Source organism: Arvicanthis niloticus, chromosome 13 (assembly GCF_011762505.2).
Source record: "Arvicanthis niloticus isolate mArvNil1 chromosome 13, mArvNil1.pat.X, whole genome shotgun sequence".
In the NCBI taxonomy this organism is placed as follows: Eukaryota; Metazoa; Chordata; class Mammalia; order Rodentia; family Muridae; genus Arvicanthis; species Arvicanthis niloticus.
This window is the reverse complement of record NC_047670.1, coordinates 54120283-54142981: the sequence shown is the minus strand read 5'-3', so window position 1 is coordinate 54142981 and position 22699 is coordinate 54120283. Positions and strand designations below refer to the sequence as shown.

General features: G+C 52.5%; 3 protein-coding genes across 4 annotated transcripts in view; 1 reads left to right on the top strand and 2 right to left on the bottom strand.

Annotated features, from left to right (window-relative positions):
• Eif3l (eukaryotic translation initiation factor 3 subunit L) overlaps positions 1 to 232 on the bottom strand; it is a 31181-nt gene extending 30949 nt beyond the window's left edge. Inside the window, exon 1 of the mRNA XM_076911610.1 lies at positions 32 to 232. Coding sequence (XP_076767725.1) covers positions 32 to 232 — 201 coding nt within the window. The remainder of the gene's footprint in view (positions 1 to 31) is intronic.
• On the top strand, positions 231 to 10129 carry Ankrd54 (ankyrin repeat domain 54). 2 transcript variants are annotated; one of them, XM_034516232.2, is made up of 8 exons: positions 231 to 555; positions 2099 to 2146; positions 5192 to 5290; positions 7286 to 7357; positions 7811 to 7858; positions 7934 to 8058; positions 8650 to 8757; positions 9173 to 10129. In XM_034516232.2, the coding sequence occupies exons 1-8, from the start codon at positions 231 to 233 to the stop codon at positions 9245 to 9247; spliced, it is 900 nt and encodes a 299-aa protein (XP_034372123.1). In that variant the 3' UTR covers positions 9248 to 10129. The 2 variants fall into 2 exon arrangements, with proteins under 2 accessions (XP_034372123.1, XP_076767727.1); XM_076911612.1 differs by lacking the exon at positions 5192 to 5290.
• An 8941-nt stretch (positions 10130 to 19070) lies between these two features.
• Galr3 (galanin receptor 3) lies at positions 19071 to 21728 on the bottom strand. Its single transcript, XM_034517575.2, has 3 exons — positions 21647 to 21728; positions 20385 to 20747; positions 19071 to 19963 (listed from the first exon to the last, which is right to left on the bottom strand). The coding sequence occupies exons 2-3, from the start codon at positions 20741 to 20743 to the stop codon at positions 19204 to 19206; spliced, it is 1119 nt and encodes a 372-aa protein (XP_034373466.1). The 5' UTR covers positions 20744 to 20747; positions 21647 to 21728; the 3' UTR covers positions 19071 to 19203.
• Between the last annotated feature and the right edge of the window lie 971 nt (positions 21729 to 22699).

Here is a 22699-nt window from a genome sequence, read left to right as displayed (position 1 = left end):
CAGTGTTCTTCTTGTAATCTGTCTTCCTTACCTGATTGGCTGTGCTGTGCAGGCTGTGCGAACTCTGATTGGTCCGACGCTCCGGCGCGGTCCGACCCGTCCGCACTCTGTTGCCGTGGTTGCAGGCCCCGCCCGCCCGTTCGCTGACAGCGAGGCTTCTGGAGGGAAGCGGGTCCGTTGGTCGGTTCGGAACGAGGCTGGAGCTGCCAGGCCCGCGCCTAGCCGTTGCCATGGCAGCCACCGGCGGGGGCGCGGAAGACGAGTCGCGATCGGGCCGCTCGAGCTCAGACGGCGAGTGCGCGGTGGCGCCGGAGCCGCTGGCGGAGGTCGGAGGCCTGTTCTCCTTTGCGGACCTCGGCGCTGCCCTGGGCAGCGGCGCAGGCCTCTCGGGCCGGGCGGTGGGCAGGGCCCAGTCCCCGCTGCGCTACCTCCAGGTCCTGTGGCAACAGGACGTCGAGCCTCGCGACGAACTGCGTTGCAAGATTCCCGCCGGGCGACTGAGGCGTGCCGCCAGGCCCCACCGTCGTCTCGGGCCCACGGGCAAGGAGGTGCACGGTGAGCTCAGCCAGGGACCCTGGGGTTACTTGTGAGTGATCGCAGTACTTCTAGCTGCGCAGGGCCGTGTCTTCATCCACTTGTTCATCTCTGAATACAAACTTTACACTCCCGAGGGTGGTTATTAGACAATAATGTGGGACAATGGAGAATACCTTTATTAGTAGAGAAGGGAGCCCAGAGCCACTGGGCACGCTGTACCAACTTGTGTGAATGCAGAGATCGGAATCAGACTGCTCCACACTTGGCCCGTGGACAGCCTATAGTCACTTGTGGCCTCTGTTTTCTGTTTGTAGAATGGGTACAGTACCAGCCTTACTAGGGTGTTAAAAGTTAGGCAAGGTTCTGAGCATATATTCTACTTTTTCGAGGGGCCAAACACTTGTTTGATACACATTTTTATCATCCTTTCAAGAGATACATACATGTGACCCATGAGAAGTGACTTGTACAGAATTTACTGTAAGCAAGGAAAACAGCCAGGTGTGGTAATGCACACGAGTAATTCCAGCACTCAGGAGGCAGAGACAGGGAGATTTCTGTGAGTTCAAGGCTAGCCTAGTCTAAGTATCAAGTTCCAGGTCCACAGTGTGAGTCCTGGCGATCCACTCAGGAGGTAAGGCTTTGTAGCAAACACCTTTTCCCACTGAGCCATCCCAGCCTCCCTAAACCTTACATATCACTGACTGACAATTCCAGTGATTACCGTTTAGTCATGTTGAGTCCAAGACACATAGAAAAAGGCCGGGTGTGCCAGCATTCCAACCCAGGTCAGCCAGACCGCCTTGCTTGTCTTTTATATTGTTTTCTACAGTTTATGGGTGAGAAGAAAAATGGGATGTGGAAGAATTAAGAAGGGAAAGTTTTAAGGTCTCTTCTTACACCTAACAGCGTTTGACCTGGTATACTGGTGTTACAAAAATTAAAAGAGAATTTCAAACAAGACAAAACAGTGGTATACGGACGTATGCAATTGTTATATCTAGTTTTCAACCTTTTGGACCATTCTCTAACTAAGGTATTACTTCCTGTTGGTTCTGAAATAGAGGTGATGCCTTTGAAAGGGGGAAAGCTTCTGTTTAGGAATTACCAAGTTTGGTAAAGTCATTTAGGAGTCGGATAATAAGAGGTTGAATATGATTAGCTCACAAAGGACTAAATAAACCGTCTCATTCTTTATCTTAAAAAAATGAATCTCAATTTTCGTTGTAACAGCTTAGAGCTGGCAGGACAATTCAGCCTTGTTTTAGAGATAACAGGCTGAGGCCCGGGATAAGTGACTGGCTTGCTCGAGGTCGCCAGCCACCACAGGTGGCAGAAATTAAATCTGGCTCAAGAAGTCAGGTTTGCTACAGAGCGTGGCCTCTCCAACTGCGGCCCCACCCAGTTTCTCCTTGTTGCCAGGCCAGTGCGTTCTATCCTGACGCCTTTGCTTCAGTGCTGCTCTGTCTAAAGGTGAGACATGAGGAAAGGCTAGGGAGTGTGCACCTTCTGTTTTGTTTTGTTCTTCTTCTTTTTTTAACTGTCACTTCTCTCTTTATAGCTCTGAAGAGGCTGAGGGACTCGGCCAATGCCAACGATGTAGAAACAGGTGAGTGTGCCCAGGTGGACCTGTGGGTGGATGGGGAAGGAAAAAGCCAAGCATTCGGTCCCTGGGCCGTCTGCCAGCTCCCAGCAGGCTCACTGTATTTACTCCTTGACTGTGAGGTCAGTGTGCAAAATGGAAGCAAGGGACTCCCTCACCATGCTCCTCTATTACCTGTAGTTTTCCTGGTGTCATAGTGCTTCCTGATCCTAGCAACCATGTCTGTCTGTCTTTCTGTCTGTCCCTGTTCCCCCCACCGCTACCTGTCTCCCCTGGGACTCAGCATAGGCCTCAGCAAAGAGCAAATGCCCATTTTGGAACTTGTGGCTCCCGGGAGTGACCATTCCACCTGGACTGACAGGTGGCAACCCCGGCTGCTCAGTAGCTGCTCCTTAGACATGTTTTGTGTTGTTTTGTTTCCCCGAGATAAGGTCTATTTGTGTAGCCCTGGCTGTCCTGGAGCTCACTCTGTAGACCAGGCTGGCCTCAAACCCAGAGATCCGCCTGCCTCCTGAGTGCAGTTTTAGACCTGTTATTAACAGGGCATCTGACAAGCATGGGTGGGGCTCCCTTCAGGACACTGAGACTGGCTTTCTGTTGATGCTGGCACACATTCCCTAACTGAGGTAGAGCATCAGAGGTACAAGGACTACTCTAGGACAAATACTACTACTGCTGCTAATAATAATAATAATAACAATAATAATAATAATAATAATAACAATAATAATAATAAATAAGGACTTTCCCCACTGACGGTACTTCCCATGTGTCAGGGGAAATGGGGTGCTAGTTTACTGTGGCTGCTGGACTGTCAGACTTCTGTCATAGACTGTTTAGACCTAAGCACCTAAGGAGGGAACTCTCTTTTGGCTCCTAATTTCAGATCTTTTAGTCCACAGATTATTTCCTGCATTCATACCTCAGTGTGGTGGAGTATGCCCTCAATCCCAGCCCTGGGGAGACAGAGGTAGTTGGACACAAATTCAGGCCAGTTGGGTCTACACAACAAACTCTCAAACTGCCTAGGGTAGGGAGGGAGATAAAAATAATAGATGGCCTGGGGAATGGCTCAGTGGGTAAGAACACTTGCTGTCAAAGCAATAGACCTGAGTTCAAATCCCTGGGACCCATGTAAAAGCTGTCAGTTATGACTCCCTGTCCCTGTCACCCCAGCCTTAGGGGGTTGGAGACAGGTGGATCCTAGGAGCTTGATGGCAGCTCTGAACTGGAACAGGAAGCTGCAGGTGCAATGAGAGAGACCCTATGCTATAAAAGAGATGGCAAGTGACACATGATTCCTTATGTCCTCCTCTGGTCTCTACATGCACACCGTAGGCACATGCACGTGCACACACCATGGACATATAATGAGCTGTCAGTGCCGATACAGGCCTATGGTTATGGGAGCCTGCTTCCAGATGGTTCCCTTACCACAGCAGTTGTCAGCAGGTCCAGGCCCTGGAGGTCTGTCCACTTCTCAGCCTGATCTGTTTGCCGTGAAAGGTAATAGTTTAGGATGTTTGAGCATCACCTTAGAAAATTTTTTTGTTTTTTAAAGGCATTTTTAAATGTTTCTTATGTGGGGGAGCAAGCGTCATGGTGTGCTTGTGGATGTCAGAGGACAACTGTGGATACTCAGTCCCTCCCTCTACCGTGTGCGATTGAACTCAGCTCAGTAGTCTTGGTGACAAGTACCTTTACCCGCTGAGTCTGTCCACCAAGGGTACCTAACCCCCCCTCCTCTTTTTTTTTTTTAACTGTCTCTAGTACATGGCAAGAAAATAGGGTTCAGGCTAGTGGATTTCAGTTTAGCCTTGAGCTTGTGATTCTCCTGCCTCTGTCTCTAGGGTGCTATGGTTACAGGAACGTGCCACCACACCCAGCCAGCCAGTCATCAACACTAGCTGAGCAGGCACAGACCAAAGCTCTAAGCCTGTAAAATAAAGTAACAACCCGTTCAAAATCCAGACCAAACACAAAACACAGCAGTGATATGCTTTGCTTCTTGTCTCCTGGGTCAGTGTGGCCTCTGAACCTTATGCTGTCTCACTGGCAAAGTGTCCTAGTCTGTGAAGTGAATATGACACCTCCCTGGGCTACTGTGAGGCTGATGCCTGGTCAGAACTCTGAGTATACTGTACAGTGAGGACCACAGCCTCTTGCTGAGGAACAGGATGAACCGGGGAGAGGTGTGGGAGAGAAAGAAGGGGCTGACTCAGCTTGGGAGAGCCGTGTGGACAGGAAGCAGTTCTTCCTCTGGTTGCAAGGATACAGATCTTTGATGGGCTCCTGGGGAAAAGAGCCCGTAATGTCACTGACTCAAGAATGACTGGCAGCAATTTTCCCCACTTGCGTGGACACGGTCATTAGTGCATAATGTCTCCCCTTTCCAGGGCCTCGCGCTATCAGGGATGGAGTGCCACATCCATTACCCCATCACAGCAGCGCCGCTGTCAGGGATGGAGTGCCACATCCATTACCCCATCACAGCAGCGCTGCTGCCTATCTTCTGGAGACTGATTTGCAAGTCCAGGCCTTCTTGCCTGTTCCCAGCCCAGCTCCTGCCATCACCTCACACTGATGGCTGTGTAGCTCCTTCTTGCTTAGCTTAACCTGGGATTTTGTATGTCCCTGGGGCTTGTGCTCTCTCCCCTTCAAAGTGCTGCTACTTCTTGAGAACCAAGTAAGTACCAGCCAGTAGCTTGGGCAGCTGTGTCCAACTGGAATGCATATGTATCCAAGCAGAAACAAAGGGATGGAGCCACCACCTATACCAGAATTAGTGTGTCTCTTCAGGTCCTACCATGGAGATAGAGAACCCTAGAAACATAGCTCAAATACAGAATCCATAGCCATTACAATAAGAGAGTTCCTCACGGGGCTAGACGTCTCTGGAGGGCCAGCATCCAAGAGGGACCAACTTTCCTATGAACTATGGATGGCTCATCTGGAGGGCCCCTTGAGCATCGTCCATCCCTAGGGACTGCAGCATAGCTAACATGCCTGCTCTGTCACCCTTCTCCCTCCCTCCCTCATCTTGGTTGTCAGTGCAGCAGCTGCTGGAAGATGGCGCGGATCCCTGTGCAGCTGATGACAAAGGCCGCACAGCCCTCCATTTTGCATCCTGCAATGGCAATGACCAGATTGGTGAGTCCTGGGGGGCACCAGGAGCTGGTCAAAGGCAACAGCAGTTTCTAAGCAGTGGAGAGGGATTGCTGTGTGCATGCCTCAGAGTCTGGAATAAGGAAAGCTGCCTCAAGTGCTGGGGTTACAGATGCGTCCCACCATGGCAGGCTTAGTGTGTACTCCTTTAATAAACAGAGGGCCTTGCTAAATGAATACAGAGTGAGTGTGTGTGTGTTTAAACTGTGGTCACATGTAGTCCAGACTGGCCTCAGACTTGCTGTGTTGCTGAGACAACCATAGACTGATCCTCTTGGCTCCGCCTCCAGAGCGCTAGGAATACACAAACCTGGACCAACTGTTTCTTTCTTTTGTGGTCCTGGAGATTGAACCCAGAGGCTTCACTCATTTTAGCAAGTGCTCTACCACTAAGCTACATCCCTGGCTGTCTTAGTTAGGGTTTTCATTGCTGTGAACAGACACCATGACCAAGGCAACTCTTATAAAGGACATTTAATTGGGGCTGGTTTACAGGTTCAGAGGTTCAGTCCATTATCATCAAGGCAAGAAACTTGGCAGCATGCAGGCAGGCATGGTGCTGGAGAAGCTAAGAGTTCTACATCCTGTCCTGAAAGCAAATAGAAGACTGTCTCATGGGTGGTTAGGAGAAGGGTCTTAAAGCCCATCCCACAGTGACACACTTTCTCCAACAAGGCCACACCCCCTAATAGTGCCACCACCTGGGCCAAGCATATTCAAACCACACTAGCCCTCTTTTATTTTTGTTTTTGTTTGGTTTGGTCTGGTTTTTCAAGACAGGGTTTCTCTGTGTACCTGGCTGTTCTGGAACTCACTCTAGACCAGGCTGGCCTTGAACTTAGAGATCTTCCTCCCTCTGCCTCCTGAGTGATGAGATTAAAGCCATGTGCCACCACCACCCAGCTTTACTTTTTATTTTAAGAAAGGGTCTTAGTAAGTTGTGCGGGCTAGCCTTGAACTTGAAACCGTCTAGCCTCAGCCACCTGAATAGCTAGAATCACAGACCAGAGCCACCAGGCCCAGCTCCGGCTCCATGCTGCTCCTTTCCTGCAGTTAGTGGGTTTTTTTTTCTGTGTGTGACTCTTTACAAATCTTTTCCTGTCCCACAAAAATAGCTCCCATTTCCTTCTAGACCCGTGACAGTGCTACTGTTCACATTTTATCTGTGACCAGTCCCTCTGAAATTAGCTTTGTTCTTTTGTGAGGCTTAGCCTGGCCTCCCTGTACAGTGCCTCAGCCAAGGTGACTCTAGCTGGTGATTGGCAAGCCCTGGCACCATGAGGTAGCCTAGGGCTGCCAAAGAGGGGAGATTGGTCATGGAGGGCAGCATTGTCCATGCCTAGCTCTCAGGGTAGCTCATTGCTGCAGGGGAAGAAGAAATACCTTCAGGAGACTTCTCAGTCAGATAGGACCGAGAGGCCAAGAGACCCTCCTAGAGTCCTTGGTTCCTGACCCTTGAGGTCCTGCACCCTATAGATCAAATAAGTTATTTAATGCAACAACAAGGGGAGCCACATCTGGATTGTTTGAAGACAGAAAGGCACAGCCAGCAATGAGACTGTTGGCTCAGCTTGTGGCCCCTGACCTGACCTCTGATGTCCATGTTACCACTGAACACCCTGATCTCACCCTCCGATTTAGGAGCATCTAAAGTTATTAGACCACGTATGTTCCTACAGATACAGGTTGACAAAGCAACTACTCTGAGCCCCAAATAAAAGGGGACATGAAGGTCTTGAGCCTGGTATTTTGTTATGGGTGGTCCTGTAGTTAGAAGTGATGTAATAAGATGAGGTCTGTCCCTGAGTAGTGGGGGGTAATCCAAGGCCATGTATGGCTAGGGTGACACTAGTGACAGGACAAGGAAGAAACCAGACATTTCCACTTCCCTCCACACTCCAAGCAAACCTCTGCTGGCTTCCGGGGAGGTTTAGTTGGTGGGTACCTCTAACAGTATATTGTGGGTTCTTCTGTCTTCAGTGCAGCTGCTCCTGGACCATGGGGCCGACCCTAACCAACAGGATGGTCTGGGCAACACGCCATTGCACCTGGGTAAGTCCTCAGAAGCCACCACAAGCTAGACTTGTAGCATGTAAAGCCTCCTAGCACCCTGGCAGGGCCTGCACCACAGGTATGCACTCCCCACAGCCTCTGTCCCATGGATCATCCATTCCCAGTAGGCTGTGCACTTGGCAGGGCTGTCGTGCACCCTGGACTGGCTGCAGACAGCTCTGCTAGAAAGTGGGTTGTGAGGCCTTTGGCTGCCCCAGCCTTGCTGTTGACACACCCCATCAATTATAGTGAGTCCTAGCTCCATGCCTCAGTTTCCCCAGCTGCACAGGGAGAAAACTGAACTTGATCTGTGTCCTACTCAGTAGGGCATACTGCCCTGGTGACACTGTCTCAGGAGGTAACATGGCATAGCCACACTCAGAGACAAAGCTTTTCTTCACTTGGTCCCCACAGTTGTGGTCCTTAGGTCCTTAATTCTCTCTCCTCTCACAGCGGCCTGCACCAACCATGTTCCTGTCATCACAACATTGCTTCGAGGAGGTATGTGGCCCCTTCCCCGTCCCCGCCCTTTTCTCCATCTCATCCCCAGCATGGCTCCTCTGCCTGTTCCCACAGGGGCCCGTGTAGATGCCCTAGACAGAGCTGGCCGCACGCCCCTGCACCTGGCCAAGTCGAAACTGAACATCCTACAGGAGGGTCATTCCCAGTGCCTGGAGGCCGTCCGGCTAGAGGTGAAACAGGTGAGGATTCCTCGGATGGGTCCCATGCTTACCCGACAGCCTGCCTCTGCCTTATGGCTCCTGACCTCACTGACCCTCAGCATCCCTGCTCTGTCTGTGTAGTGGTGAATTAGTTAAACCACTTTGGCTCCCAGAGGGCCGCTCATGCACTGCACACACACACACACCCACACACCCACACACACCAGCTAATTTTGATATGCCTTGACTAGCTCAATGGCTGGGCATTTCTAATCCTCCCCTCCTAACACCTCCTCAATTTGCTCCACCTACGTTGCTGGATTGAATTTTCTTCTGCAGCTCTTAAATCTAATCCTTCTCCCTCCAGGTTATGGTGATTCTCCCCCTCCTTTCCTGTCTCTGGGTCAGTCCTTTGCCCACGAAATCTAAAAGTCACTGCCTAGCCATTGGCATAAGACAATTCTTTATTATCGATCAAAGGCAGCTGGGGGCAGGGACCCTCAGGTCTGGAAGCATGGCTTTTGGGAGCCGGATTCAGACAAAGCATTAGAACCAATTCCTAACAGTTCTGACAGTAGTGACAACTGCCTGTGTCTGCCCCCTAACCTGTAGCTCCCCATCTCCTTCCAGATCATCCACATGCTTCGGGAGTACCTGGAGCGCCTGGGGCGACACGAACAGCGAGAACGGCTGGATGACCTCTGCACCCGCCTCCAGATGACAAGTACCAAAGAACAGGTGAGCTACAGCCACAGGACCAGGCAAGAGCCTCAGCCAGTCCAGCCCTGCTCCAATGCAGCCAGATCCATGTATTCAAAAAGACAGGACCTAGGGTATTGCCACCACCATGGCCCTCCCAGCTTCTGCCTATGTCTTTGAAGCTGAAGTGGCTGGTGTCTGCTCGTGTCCCTGCTCTGGGGGCAGTACCAGACCATGCAATCTCCACGATGAACCCATAGTCAGAGAGAAAAGTTGGTGTCAGGGCCCTTCACTGGTCACGGACTCTGCTGAGCACAACACGAAAGTCTCCAACCCCCATCCTGCTCACTGAAACACCACGAGGAGGAAGCAGTTGTATGCCCTGAAGAGAGGCAATGCCTGTGTTCCGTGCCCAGTGTGAGGCCCCCGGATCAGCCTGGCTATCTCCCTGCAGGTGGACGAAGTGACGGACCTCTTGGCCAGCTTCACCTCCCTCAGTCTGCAGATGCAGAGTATGGAGAAGAGGTAGCAAGGAAGGCTGCTCCTTGTTTTGCCGCTGCCCTCGGAACTCTCTCCAGGGACCGCCCGGGGGCACCTTGCCCTTGGATGCCGAGGGCGGAACTGACAGTCTGCATCATCTCTGGGTCAGGACCAGGACCACAGTCCCTGCTCCTGCTGCGTAATGCCAGCCTCTGTAGCTACCTTCTAGGCCCACACATGCCTTCCTAGCAGACACCACTCCTCCTGTGGCGGCCCTGTGCCTGCAGCATGCCTCAGAGGCCCTCTAGTTCTTCCCAGCCATGGACTTCTCTTACCGTCATCTGTCTTGGGGTGGGCACTCTGAGGCTTCCCGGCTGCTACAGATCTCCAAGCTTGCCCTGCCCCTTCCACCAGCACCTCAGTTCAGTCCTGCTCCTGACTTTGAAGGAAACACTGCACTGCGAGGTGTCTCTGAGCAGAAGAGGGACATTGCTCAAGCTTAGAGCCCAAAGAAAGATCTGCAGCTCCTCCCTCCCAGTCACTGAAACACTAGGAACGGGATCCGTTTTACAGCCTAGTTGTCAGTGGTCGATACTGAGTCATGGGTCCTTATTCCAGGATCCTCTGGGCCTTAGGTATTTCGACAAGAGACTGTACAGATGCATAACTAGAGAAAGAGGATCCTGGATCACTTAGGTGAGCTGAGTATCACCCCAGGGAGCCCTGGGGGAGGAGGTAGGAGGTGACTGGCACCCTGTGGATGTGAGATGACTATGTCAAGAAAGAAGCCAGGAGCTGCCAGGACAGCCACTGGTCCCTCAGAACCTCCAGCAGGGACTGGCTCTGCTGACAACTGCACTAGAGCCCAGCCAGACATGTTTTCCTTTCTGGCCTCCAGAATCGTGAAAAGAAATCTATTGGTTAAGCTGGATGTTGGTTTTTGGTTCACTTTTTATTTGTTTATTGTGGTGGCTTCCTTTAGTGGCAACAGGAACTGAGAAAGTAGAGGGGCCGAGATTCATTGCAGAGGTCTCTGGTCTGCTGAAGCCGTCTGGCCTACCCTGTCCCGAAGGAGACACACCTGGGGTGTATGTGTAGGGTCAGGGGGGCACAGATCCTCACCTAGCAGGTCCCCACCTCCAGACAGGGATCTGGACACTGGCTTCTAGGCTCCCAGTCCATGTCCTTGCCCCACTTTCTCCCTCTCTCTCCAAGCTGGAATCCCTGGCTACTGGCAGAAGAGCCTCTCTTCAAATCCCAGCTTGGTACTGAACTGAAACCCAGCCACTCCCCAGACCTGGAGGAGAAACTGGGTGTAATATCTACCCCCAGCTCCCTGTGGGGAGGAAAAGCCAAAATCTCCTATGTTGGTAGGGTTGGGGGGGGGGCAGCAGCCTCAAGGGTGGCTGCTGTCCCTGCTGAGTGACAAGAAGAGCAAGGGGCTAGTTACATGATGCAGACTTTCTCTTCTGCCTGAGTGACCAGCTCTCCAGATGACCCTCACTTCTTGGGGCCCAGGGGCTCACTTGATCTTTCTTCATCTTGGAACTCCACTGGGGCATTATCAGGGCAGGCTGGAGACCAAGGCAGAAAAGAGTCGAGGCTGGAAGGAACCGGCCCCTCCGGCACTGCATCACTGGGCTCCTCACCCTAGAGGTGGTTATCAGCCCTCTGGCTGTTAGGGAAGGGACATGAACCTCAGAACGGAGGAAGGCGTGTGTGACATGTGCACTGGTATCCTGAGGAAAAATCCACCACATTGAGAGGGAATTCCAGCTTTGGTGCCCAGAAGCAGAAGCACAAAGAGCTGCCAGGGTCCTCTGGGCTGCCTTTGGCATGCCAAGGACACCTTGCCCCAGGCTGCTGCTTTGAATACAAAAAGCAGGGTGTGCTGGGACTTCAAAATTGTCCCAAGGTAACCCAGAATTTCTAAGATACAAGGACCAATCAATTCCTGAAGCCTGGGCCTCCAGGAACAAGGAGGCCCTGCATCCCTGTTACCTCGGGCTAGGCCCCAAGAGCACCGTTGGTCCTAGCACAGCGTCTGAGGCTAACTCCCTCTGTGGCCATGCAGACTGTGAAGGAGGGCTTGACGCAGGAAGTTGGCTTCTGGGTTAATCAACACTGGTCAGGAGGCCAGGCAATTTGCCTTGTTCCCATTTCCAGCCAGAATATTTCCTATAACCCTGAATCAGACTGAAGAGCCAGCCAAATAGACTTGTCTCAGACACTTGAGTGAGTCAGAAAACAGAAGTGGGCCCTGGGCGCTGGACTGGCCAGGGGGCAGAAAAGAACACAGCTGAAGGGAGTCCTCTGGGCTTGCTTCTGAAGCCGGCTGCCTGAAAGCCCGTGATGGGGAGAGAGTGCAGTGTGCAGGGCCTGAAGGAGAACTTCACCTGGGCCTGACTCCTTCCTAAGCTGAACAGTCCTTACTGAGCACTTACTCACACCACACATGTTCCCAGGTTTGAGGTGGGCCTGCTCCTGCTGCCACCCACACGAGAACAGGTTTGCCAGGGTCCCCCACCCAGGCAGCTAGATCCACCTCAGTCTTGTTTCTACCATGCCTGAAATCAGAGCCTCTTCACAATCCGTTTCCTCACCGAGGGTGGTGGTATGTGGTGAGTGCCTACTATGTGCCAACATGTGTTCTGGATAGCTTTAGAGTCTGAGTTGTCACGTTATGTGTATACTATCTCTCCTATAGACTCGGGGACACTGAGGCTTAGAAGGTGACTTGTGTAAATAAGCCAAGCGTCAGACTCTAGCCTAGCATTCTCCCCTGGCTGGCTTCCAAAAGCCCAGTGTCTGCAGTGCCCCTGGGATGTGCTTGCTAGGATGAGCACACGGAGTGAATGCCAGTTATGTGACAGGTCAGTGTTCTCAGAAGCAGAAGACTCTCTTCTTTCTTGCCAGAACTTACAGTACAGTGTGGATGGTGGGTAAGACATGTACCTGGTACTGAGACGATGGTCAGAGCTCATGGGATCAGGAGCCTAGGTACTCTGGCTGATCTTTGGGGAGGATATCCCCCAAAGGGTGAGGGGTAGGCTACAAAGGGAGGGCCCCTAGGAGGTGCTTCAGGCCAGGACCACACGACAGTGTCTTGGGAGTGGGGGCCCAGCTCAAACAGCCCAGTTCTACCCAGAAGCCTCCCCACTTGAGTACAGCAGCTGGGATTCAGCAGAGTTTGAAACCCACTCCTTTCCTGTGTGCTATGCTGCTTCTTTGAGTTGGTCCAGTGGCTGAGGCCAGTGCCTGCCTGACCCAGCTTCACAGCCATCCAGAGCCACGGATGCTGAGGGAGCCTCGGTGTACCCCATTTCCCCTGTCCTGGTGCCATCCTTCCCATCCCAGCCTCACCCCCACAACAAGCCACTTAGCTGGTTGCCAAGCAGATGTCTCCATAATCAGTCTCAGCCTCTTTAGCCAGCTGTCAGCCCGGCCTCCCATCTTACAGCAGCAGCTCACAGGTGATGTTCATTAACAGGAAAGCTGGGGTGCTTAATTGGTAGTTTTTCCCCAGGTCCACGCCTCGAAGTTGATAGATGATGCTGTCCCTGCCAGCCCAAGGCAGCAGGAGGGGCTGGCGAGAGGGTCTGCGCCAGAACCCTCATTTAGCCAGGGTTAGGCAGCCCTGCTGGGTTGGGCTCAGGGAGACCACGGTCTTTGCATATGCTAGTTCATCCCACCCGGAATCAATCGGCTCCATCTTGCCACTTGTATGACTGCATGAAGCCAAATCAGACAAACCTGAGCTCTGTGGTCTAGATCAAGGTACTCAACCTTTTTGGTTCACTCTCTCTTCAAACCAGATGAGACATAAGTTCCGGAGTCAAGTGCAAGAACTAAGTAATGGCAGGTGTGGCAGGCCATTTCCCCGAGGATGCCCACCATCCCCGTGTAGATCCTGTAGTCAAATGTGTCTCAACCTAGCTCATCACCTTCCTTTGAATCTGTCCCTTTAGTTGTCCCTACTGCTACACCAGGGCTCAAGCTAGAAACCTGGGTACCTCTTTCCTCTTCCTCCTCAACTGTCATCAACCTTGACAGTTGTACCTCCTACATGGTTGACTAGTTGACTCTCCATTGTCTGTCCTGAATGTTTTCGCCCTGGATTTTTCAGCAGCCTGACCGGTGTCCCTGTCCCTGTCTCCCTTTGTTTCTTCCACCACACTTGTCACCAGTGTTGACACTGGTGCAACAGCTCCTCAGTGCCCCCGGGAAGAATCCAGTCTTGAGAGGAAAACCAGAGCGAGCCTTCTTCACAGTGTGTCCCCAGCACCTTTGCCTCCTGTCCTGAGGGGATCCTGTGCCATCACCACAGGCCTCTGCCACAAGTAACCTCTGCAAGTGGTCTTCCATGTCTTCCTTTTTGTGCCACAGTGAATGCACATGTAATGAGTGGACTTGGGCACAAGCTTCTCCAGGAAGTCTTTTCTGGGGGTCCACACTGGCGGGTCCTTTTTTGGCTCCACAGTCCTGGCTGTCCTTCCTGCTGTGCCCAACAGGTATCAAGTGTGAATGCCACACATTGCTCCTTACACGTTTTGCACCAGCTGGGCGTGGTGGCACACACCTTTCCTCCCAACACCCAAGAGGCAGAAGCAAGAGGACCTCTGTGAATTCAAGGCCAGCTTGGTCTAGTGAGACCATGTCTCAAAAAAAGACAGATTTTTCACTAACAAGAAGGCAAGGGCTACAGAATCCAAACCTTGTCCCAGCTAGGAAGGGTTTCTTCCCTATAAGGCTATCCCAGCCTTGACCTAAGGGTTGCTGGGCCTTCAGGTCAGGTGGCCCCTTCCTGGGCTCTGAGGGCAGCAGTCTGGTCTCACTCAGCCTCCACTCCAGCCCCCACTGTCTGCCTTGGGCTCCACAGGACACACTTTTCTCCAACCAAGTTATTTATTGCAACCACCTGCTCCTCCGAGTGCTTCATTACTCCTAGAAACAAAGCCTAGAGTCCTGGCAGCCAAGTCTAAACCTTACAGCAGGCCATCAATCTTCATGTCATGGCTGTGCAAAAACCATTTCCTAGCTCTGGTCCAGGCCTTGAGGGCTTTTCTCACTGGAGCTCCCAGCCTGTACATAGCAACCCTGTGGCCTCCTGAGCAATGTCTCAGAGGGGGGCCCTACTTCGTCACCTCTTCCCTCTTGGAAACCATGTTTTGCCTAGCCTGGTCTGCCTGAGAGATGAAGTGCCTCTGAGCTCAACACCTCCCACATGAACCCTACGTGTTTGCTTTCACTGCCTCACCCTTGCCTCTTACGGGATGCCTTCCTTCAGAAAAACTGCATCTTTATGTGTCACCTCAGGAGCCAGGCATGGTGGTGCGTGCCTGGAACCACAGTCCTCAGGAGACGGAGGAAGGAGACTTGCTGTGGCTGTGGGGCTAGCCTGGGATACATAAGTACACCAAGTCAGCCGGAAGCTGGGACAAGAGACACCCAGGGATTTTCTGGCCAAAGTGGAGAGCTTCAGATTCAGTGAGCGAAAATAAGGTTGAGGTCAGCTCTGGGAGCTGTCCAGTTAGGACCTCTGGCTTACACCACACACACACACACACACACACACACACACACACACACGGTCATGTACATGCATGTTCACTAAAGTTCCCTCTGGAATCCTTGTTTGCCCAGGGAGGCAGGAGCTTCCTTCTGTGGATCACTTCAGGTCAGTGTGTTCTTCTGTTAGGGTCTCTTTCACTTTCTGGCAGTACTAGAGATTAAACATAGGGCTTCACTCGTGCGAGTGCACGTGCGTACATGTGTGTCTGCGCGTGTGTGCACGTGTGCGTGCGTGCGTGCATGCGTGTGCGTGTGTGTGTGTGCAAGCACTCTTCCACTGAGTGGTAGCCCTAGCTCTTTTACGTTTTGTTTTGAGACAGGGTTTCTCTGTGGAGCCCTGGCTGTCTTCGAACTGGCTTTGTAGACCAGGCTATCTTCAGACACTCAGAGATCCTCCTGCCTCTGCCTTTCCAGTGTTGGGACTAAAGGTGTTCGGCATCACTGACTGGGTCTCTCCTTACTTTTTGAGATAGGTCTCACTAAATCATCCGGGCTGGCCTTGAACTCCCTCTATAGCCCAGACACTGAACTTGAGAACCTTCTGTTTCAGTTCCCCAGTAACGGGCTACTGACCTGTCCCTCCAGGGATGACACTTCTTGTCTCTGTGTTGTCCCTTTCCTGAGAGTTAACTTTGTAGACAGGCTGAGTCTTCTTGGCAGACAGGGCCAGGATGAACTCAGGCCAGCCCTGGCTTCCCTGAAAGCCAGGTTTAGTGTAGATGTTCTGTGGATAAAGAAGAGGAAGATGGTCAGGGCTCAGGCTTTTCTTCCCTGGTAAGTAGGAGGATCGAGTACTATTATCTATCCATGGGCAACTGTAGGCTACTTCCCGGGCTTCCATACGTTATCCCACAGGCCCCTGCATGGTTGCACTGAGCCAGAGTCCTGTTTCAAACACAGGAGGTCTCAGAGAACCAGCTAGGTGCCTGGCTGTCCAGTGGTCTTTTACCATTTGAACAGTCCCAGACCACTGTGAAGGGTCCCATAGATCATCCTCTCCTCTGGTTCAAAGGCTGGGGTCACCTGCATGGACCTACAGAAGAATGGAGAAAGATCCCAACTGGCTGACTAGACTCACTTCCTCTCAGCCAGCCTGGGGTACTCTGTGTTCATTTCTACCCTGCAGACACAAACCATCTCTGACAGCTCCCTGAGCCACACTTTCACATTTACACAATGACACTGGGCTGCCCTGAAAGTGTCCCCTGGGTCTGGAGTGGGTCTCAGACCCACTTTTGGTTTATATTTCAAATGTACTTATGAAATATAAACCAACACTGCAATGTTGTTGGCATGTCCAGGGTCTGCACAGTATTTTTTTTTTTTTTTTTTTTTTTTTTTGGTTTTTTTGAGACAGGGTTTCTCTGTGTAACCCTGGCTGTCCTGAAACTCACTCTGTAGACCAGGCTGGCCTCAAACTCAGAAATCCGCCTGCCTCTGCCTCCCAAGTGCTGGGACTAAAGGCATGCGCCACCACTGCCCGGCTGTCTGCATAGTATGATGATATAATTTTACTTTCTTTTTTTTTCTTTTGAGGCAGGGTCCATGTATGTATCCCTAGCCAGCTGGCCTGATATTTGTTAGGTAGACCAGGCTAGCCTCAAAATCAGAGGTCTGCTTCTCTCTGCCTCCTGAGGGATGGAATTAAAGTCATGTACCAGAATGCTCCCCTTAGATGAACATGCGTCTGTATGAGTGTCTGTGTAGGGAGAGTGCATTCATATTCATACATGCTACCACACACGTGTGAAGATCAGGTCTTCACATGTAGTAGTGGGTTGTGGGGAATCATACTCAGGTTGGCAGGCTCCTCCACCGGACGAGTCATCTTTCCTGCCCACTCCCTCCCACCATTTTTTTTTCCCTCCTTTTGAGGATGGGGTCTCATGCTGGCTTTGAACTTGCTACATAAGCAAGGCTAGGTTTGGGGGTTTTTTCTTTTTTAAAGATTTACCCATTTATTTAATGTATATGAGTACACCATCTTCAGACACGCCATTACAGATGGTTGTGAGCCACCATGTAGTTGCTAGGAACTGAACTCAGGACCTCTTGAAGAGCAATTGACCCTCTTAACCACTGAGCCATCTCTCCAGCCCTGTTTGTCTTTTGAGACACATTGTTACAACACCCTAGCTGGCTTGTAGCTCACTACCTAGACCAAAGTCCACCTCAAAATCAGATCCTGCTGCGTCTGCCTCCCCTTTGCTAGGATAAAAGGCATTTGCCAACAAGTCTAGCCCACTGATCTTGAACTTCTGGTTCTCCCGCATCCAACTTCCAAGTGCTGAGGTTACAGGCACTTGCAGGCCAGTGCCTTCTGGGGACTGACTTCAAGGCTTGATTGAACCCAGAGCTTTCTGCACACTAGCCAAGCACTCTGCCACATGAACTGTATGCAGCTCCAATAATCTGATTTTAGAACTTCTCATCAACCCCTGATGAAACTCAGTACCACCTGTTAGCGTTTGTTCTCACCTCTCTCTCCACCCCCAGACCTAAGCAAACAGCCAGCTGTGTTTTGTCTTTATAAATTTGTTGATTCTTGGCATTTTATGTAAACAGAATACACACACACACACACGTATATATAATCTCCTGTTTTCAAGGCCTGCCTTCTGTAACTGATATTCCTGTTTATGTATGAAATGAATTGCCAGTGTGTGAATACCACATTTCACTCAGAGGCTGGTAAACACTTGGGGTGTTTTCACATTTGCTTAACTGATGCTACCCTCCACCTCTCATTTGTTTGTCTCTGGTCCTGTTAACCTGCCTCCCTGTGCCCAAGGTGTCTCTTCTGAAAATGGAGTCATTTTTCTTTGCTGACCCGTGTTGGGTGCGGCACAAAAGTGGTATCAACCACCAGGCATGCTACTGAGAGATAACGACACACTCCCTACGTTCAGTGAACTTTCCCACTGAGCCTGGAACCTTGGCAGAACAACCGTGGGAGAAGACACTAGGCCTGGTGTGGGGGCCTGGGTGGGCTCTGGAAGCAGCTGCTTCCCTGGCTAATGGCAGTTTCCTTTCACTGCTGACTTTTGGATCAGCAGCAGGTGGCAGGTCATAATGACCAGCAATCAGCTGCCTCCTCACAGGGAGAGCCCTTCACAGTGTGTTCTATCAGCAGACAGGAGGTGTGTCAGGGTGTGCAGACTTCAGCCTCAAAGCTAATCAACATTATTGACATGTGAGAAGGGAGGGCAGAAGCAGGCAGCTTGGGACCCAGCAAGACTGATTTATTGGTTAATTAGTCTTTTCTACAGCCACGGGGCTTCCTCAGCTGTGTGTGGAGATGGGAGGTGGGGGTAGGGCAATCAAGGCCCACAGGAAGCCAGCTGGGGCCAAATGAGGGTCAGTGTTTGTTAGCCAGGGACACCAAAGAGCTCAGGTGTCTGGGCCACTGACCCAAGACCACACGACTACAGGAAGCCCACTGGCCACGCTGCTTCAGTAGCCAAGGATAATTCTGAAGGAAGGTGTCTAAGAGCTCTGAAGCTTCTAGAACATGGAATCGGATGTGGGGTGCAGAAGAGCTGCAAGTTAAAGGCAAACCCGGGCTGGGGATACAGCTCAGTAGTAAAGCACTTGTCTACCATTCACAAAGGCATAAAAATTCCATAAAATCCATCATAAAAACAAACAAAAGCTAAAAAATATAAACCAGCGGAAACCAAACCAAAGAAACCTCAAAGACCAATAAATAAATAAATAAATAAACTAAACAAAACCAGCAACAACCAAAAAAAAAAAAAACCTCAAACAGGCATCTGTTAGCCAGCCACAGATTTGGATCCAGCCTCCACCAAACATTCCCTAGGTGACCTCTCTGACCCTTGATTTCTATACGTGCAAAAGAAGGCTAATCATATCCACCTCACAATGCTGTCTTGATAACTAAAGAACATAGCATCCTGTGGCGTACATAGTGAGAACTAAAGGAATATTTGTTATTTCCCGCTTGAACAAGCCAGGAGTCTGGGGCACTTATCACCCCGGCACTTGGGTCATATAAGCAGGAAGATCAGAAGGTCAAAGTTGTCCTTGGCTACAGTAGCCAGTTCTAGGCCAGCCTGGTGTACTTGAATTAGTCTCTGGCCCCTCTCCGCGAATTACTTAAGTTAGGTCAGGGCTTAGGACCAAAAGGGTCTAGACAGAGGTGATAGAAGAAACTGGGCGTGGAAGGTTCGGCCAGATGAATGGACTGTTGTCCTGCCAGACTGGCTCTGGATAGGGGCTGAGGCTGCCTGCTTTAGGACCCTATGTCTCGTTGGGTGGCCCAATCTGAACCACTCTTGTGTCCCTGCAACTTTGCCTCTGCTTTTCGGTAGAGCCCGGAGAGACTGCCATGCTCTACATGGTCCTTGGCGGCATTCTGCTGCCCAGGGAAGAGGACAGACCGACAGCTGTCAAGAGTTCAAGCAGGCAGGGTTATTGCGGTCCCCGGGTGGCCAGGGTTAGTCCAGTCTCTCCACCGCGCAGGGCATCCCCTCTGGGCTCCATACTCCAACCGCGAGGTCTGGCGTCGCCGGGATAACCGGCGGGGCCGGAAGACGCCGGCTGAACACGACGGAGGGCTCGATGAGCGCGGTGGTGGTGGTGGTGGTGGCGGTGGCGGCGACGGCCGCAGGGCCACAGGCGGCGGAAGCGCGCGCGGAAGTGGCGCGAGGCCAGAGAGTAGACGAGGGGATTGAGGCAGGAGTTGGCGTAGGCGAGGCAGTGCGAGGCCAGGCGACAGGCGTAGGTGGCCGGGCTGAAGGCGAAGCGGCCGTACCAGAAGCAGAGGATGAGCGCGTGGTGCGGGCCCCAGCAGAGCGCGTAGAGCGCGGCCACCGCCAGCATGGCGCGCCCCGCGCGGCCGGTCGCCCGTCTGCGCGCCTCGGCCGCCGCCGCGCCCGCGGGACCCACGGCGGCCCACAGGAAGCACAGCGTACGCCCGTAGGCCAGGCTCACGACGGCCACCGGCAGCAGGTAGCCCGCGGCGAAGGTGGCCACGTCCAGTGCGCGCCGCCGCGCATCCTCCCAGGCGGGCACGCAGAGCTCGAGCGCGCCGTAGCGCACCGTGCCGTAGTAGCTTAGGTAGGGCGCGGAAAAGAGCGCCGCCAGCAGCCACACGAGCCCCACGGCGGCGCGCGCGTTGCGCGGGGTGCGCAGGGCCCGGGAGCGCAGCGGGTGCCGCACGGCCAGGTACCTGCGGGCGGGGGCGGGGGCGGTCAGGGGGCGGGGCCTCCCGAGAGCCCGCCCCCGTGTTTGCCTTAATTTCCCCATCCAACCTCTTGCCTGGTATCTAGCAAGGGCTCAAAGAGAAGAGACTCATAGTCTAGGGAATTTCAAGCCACGGATAAGTGTGCGGCAGTGTGGGCCTTAGCATCTGACGAGTGCATTGGGAGTTTCTTTTGTTGCTACACAATTCCAATTTATATGAGACCCTAAGCTGACACTTGGGGCATAGAAATGCCCTCTAGAAGTTCACACTGAAGGCTGGAAGGGCAGGTACCACTGAAGCCTTCCTTTCCTCCCACCAAAGTCTGGTCCCTAGTTATATTCCCCTAGCTAATACGAATCTGTTCAGGTCTCTCCCGGCTGGAGAGGTTGCCCCAACTACAGCTCACCTGTCCACTGAGACGGCCGCCAGGGTGAAGCTGCTGGCGTACATGGTGAGATAGATGAGCAGATGTACCGTCTTGCATACGAAAGCCCCAAAGAGCCAGGCATCCAGTGTGTAGATGGCAGCCTGGAAGGGCACGCAGCACAGGATGAAGCAAAGGTCGGCCACCGCCAAGTTGAGGATGAAGAGGTCCGTGGTACTGCCAGGTTCCTGCCAGGCACTTGGGCCAGGCTGCAGCAGCACGGCCAACACCAGCCCATTGCCCACCATGCCCAACAGGAAGATGAGGGCAAAGACCACAGGCACTGCCACAGCCCCTACGCTCCCTGGGCTGTCCAGCGAAATGTTCTGGATGTCAGCCATCTTCCTATCAGATGAGGAAGAGAAAATGGGTCTTCAGACAGGAGGCCAGGTCTCCAGGCACTTGACCCAGGGACCTGGTTCCGCCAGCCTGGATCCGACCAGGTATCTGGGCTAGAAGTTCATGAAGGAAAGAAGAGGGTAGAGCAAAGCCAAAATCAGTATGTGAGCAAGAACCTGCCACAGTCACATTGGTTGTGAGTGTGTGTGAGGGGGTGCTAATCCTTGGTTTCCTAGGGAACACCTCTGTAACCCAGAACCTGGAAGGCCAGTTGGGTTATTCTGGATTTATAAGGCATGTGAATACACAGGCAGAATAAGATGAAGACGCTGCGTCTGGTGACAGGTAACATAAACTCTGGCTATATATTTTTTCAACCACGTTGGAAGCTCAGGAGAGACCTTTGTATTTAGGGGCATTTTTGTGGCAGCAGGCCGAACTGGTGACACCCCTGAGTCATTGGAGAGTCCTTCCTCATGAGAGCACTGCAGCAGCAGAGCTAGGAAGACCACAGAAGTCACCACCTCTGCTCTGTACATAGGGAAACTGAGGCCTAGAGAGGTGACGTGAGTGGCTAATATCACATCCCGAGTGACAGATCTGGGGCTGTTGTGATCCTGACTCCTAGGCTGGAATGCGCATCTGAAAGACTGCAACAGGTGGTACCCGACTGTTCACATGTGTCCCAGTGCACGTGTCTCGGTGGACATTGCCTGGTTTCATCCCTGCCCGGACCCGCAGTTTACAACCTGTGGATCCCCTTGCACTCTAGGGCCGGTGCAGCAGTGGGGTGACTTAGGAGGAGGAGGGTCAGGAGGCAGGGAAGAAGGAAGAAGGGGAACATCTGCCCCTACACAGCACCCACATGCAGCAGGTCCCCAAGCCCAGGATTAGGCGGCACCCACCTCAGCCCTAGGCACCGGGCCCCTGCATGCTTCCTGGTAGACCGACCAGGCTGGAGCTTCTTGGTTCAGCGCTTGATTGCCTCCATGCAAGTACGCCTCTGCTTCCTATTTCTCTCTCTTGATCTTCAAGGCCCCTCCTCTCCTCTCCTCTGCCCTCAGCTGTCCGCTGAATTGGATGTGGGCACTCGCTACTGCTCCGGACTGAACTGGCCACCTCTTCCTCAGACCCCCGATTTCCCCGGGGTAGCATGCTCGTCAGCTCTTCTCTGCCTGTCTGCGTTGTTGCTACCTCATTCTCGCTTTCACGGGCAGTAACCCACTGATCTCCGCTCTATGAGATTGGCTTTTGTAGTTAACCCTTTCATGCCCACGGCTCAGCCCAGTCCTGGCACCTCCCACCTCCTGTGGCCTGTGACTCCTCCCCCTAGTGCCTAGCTTCCCTGGCTCCAAGTAGAACTCCGATCTAAGCTCAGAAAGGATTTCTACTTTTAAATGGAGTTTCCAAGGCTGGGAAACCAAGACCGAAAGCTCTTTGTTGTGGACTTCAGGTAGTTACGAACTACAAGCTTCAGTTTCTGGGAATCCCCAAAGACCCATTTCATTCACTAAGCTGGTTTCAGGGTCTTCATCTACTGAAAGCCAGGCCTTGGTTTAGCCTGAAAGCCACGGGGAAGACAGAGAAGGTTCCAGAGGGGGAGCATGACCTGTGCCTTTCCATTTTGTAAGAAGTTTGTTATGGCTGAGGTGAAAAGGACAGAGGATCTGCTCTTGGTTCACCTGAGGGCCTCTTGCCCAGGCACAAACCAGGGGCTAGGAGATGCTGCTGAATGGTTGGCATGAGTCCTTGGAGGAGTGGCCTATGGCCAAATGCTTCCAGGGGTAGAGCAGCTGTCACTTGGGGGCAGGGCACTAGGCCTGGCAACCAAGAGGTTGGATATAGGACAATTGTATCAAGGGCAGAAGTCTGCAGAGAGCTGGGAAGGGAGAAGAGTCCTTCTAGAACCGGAAAGTGGAGGGTTCATCAGGAGGGGTACTCCATGGAGCCAGGACTGG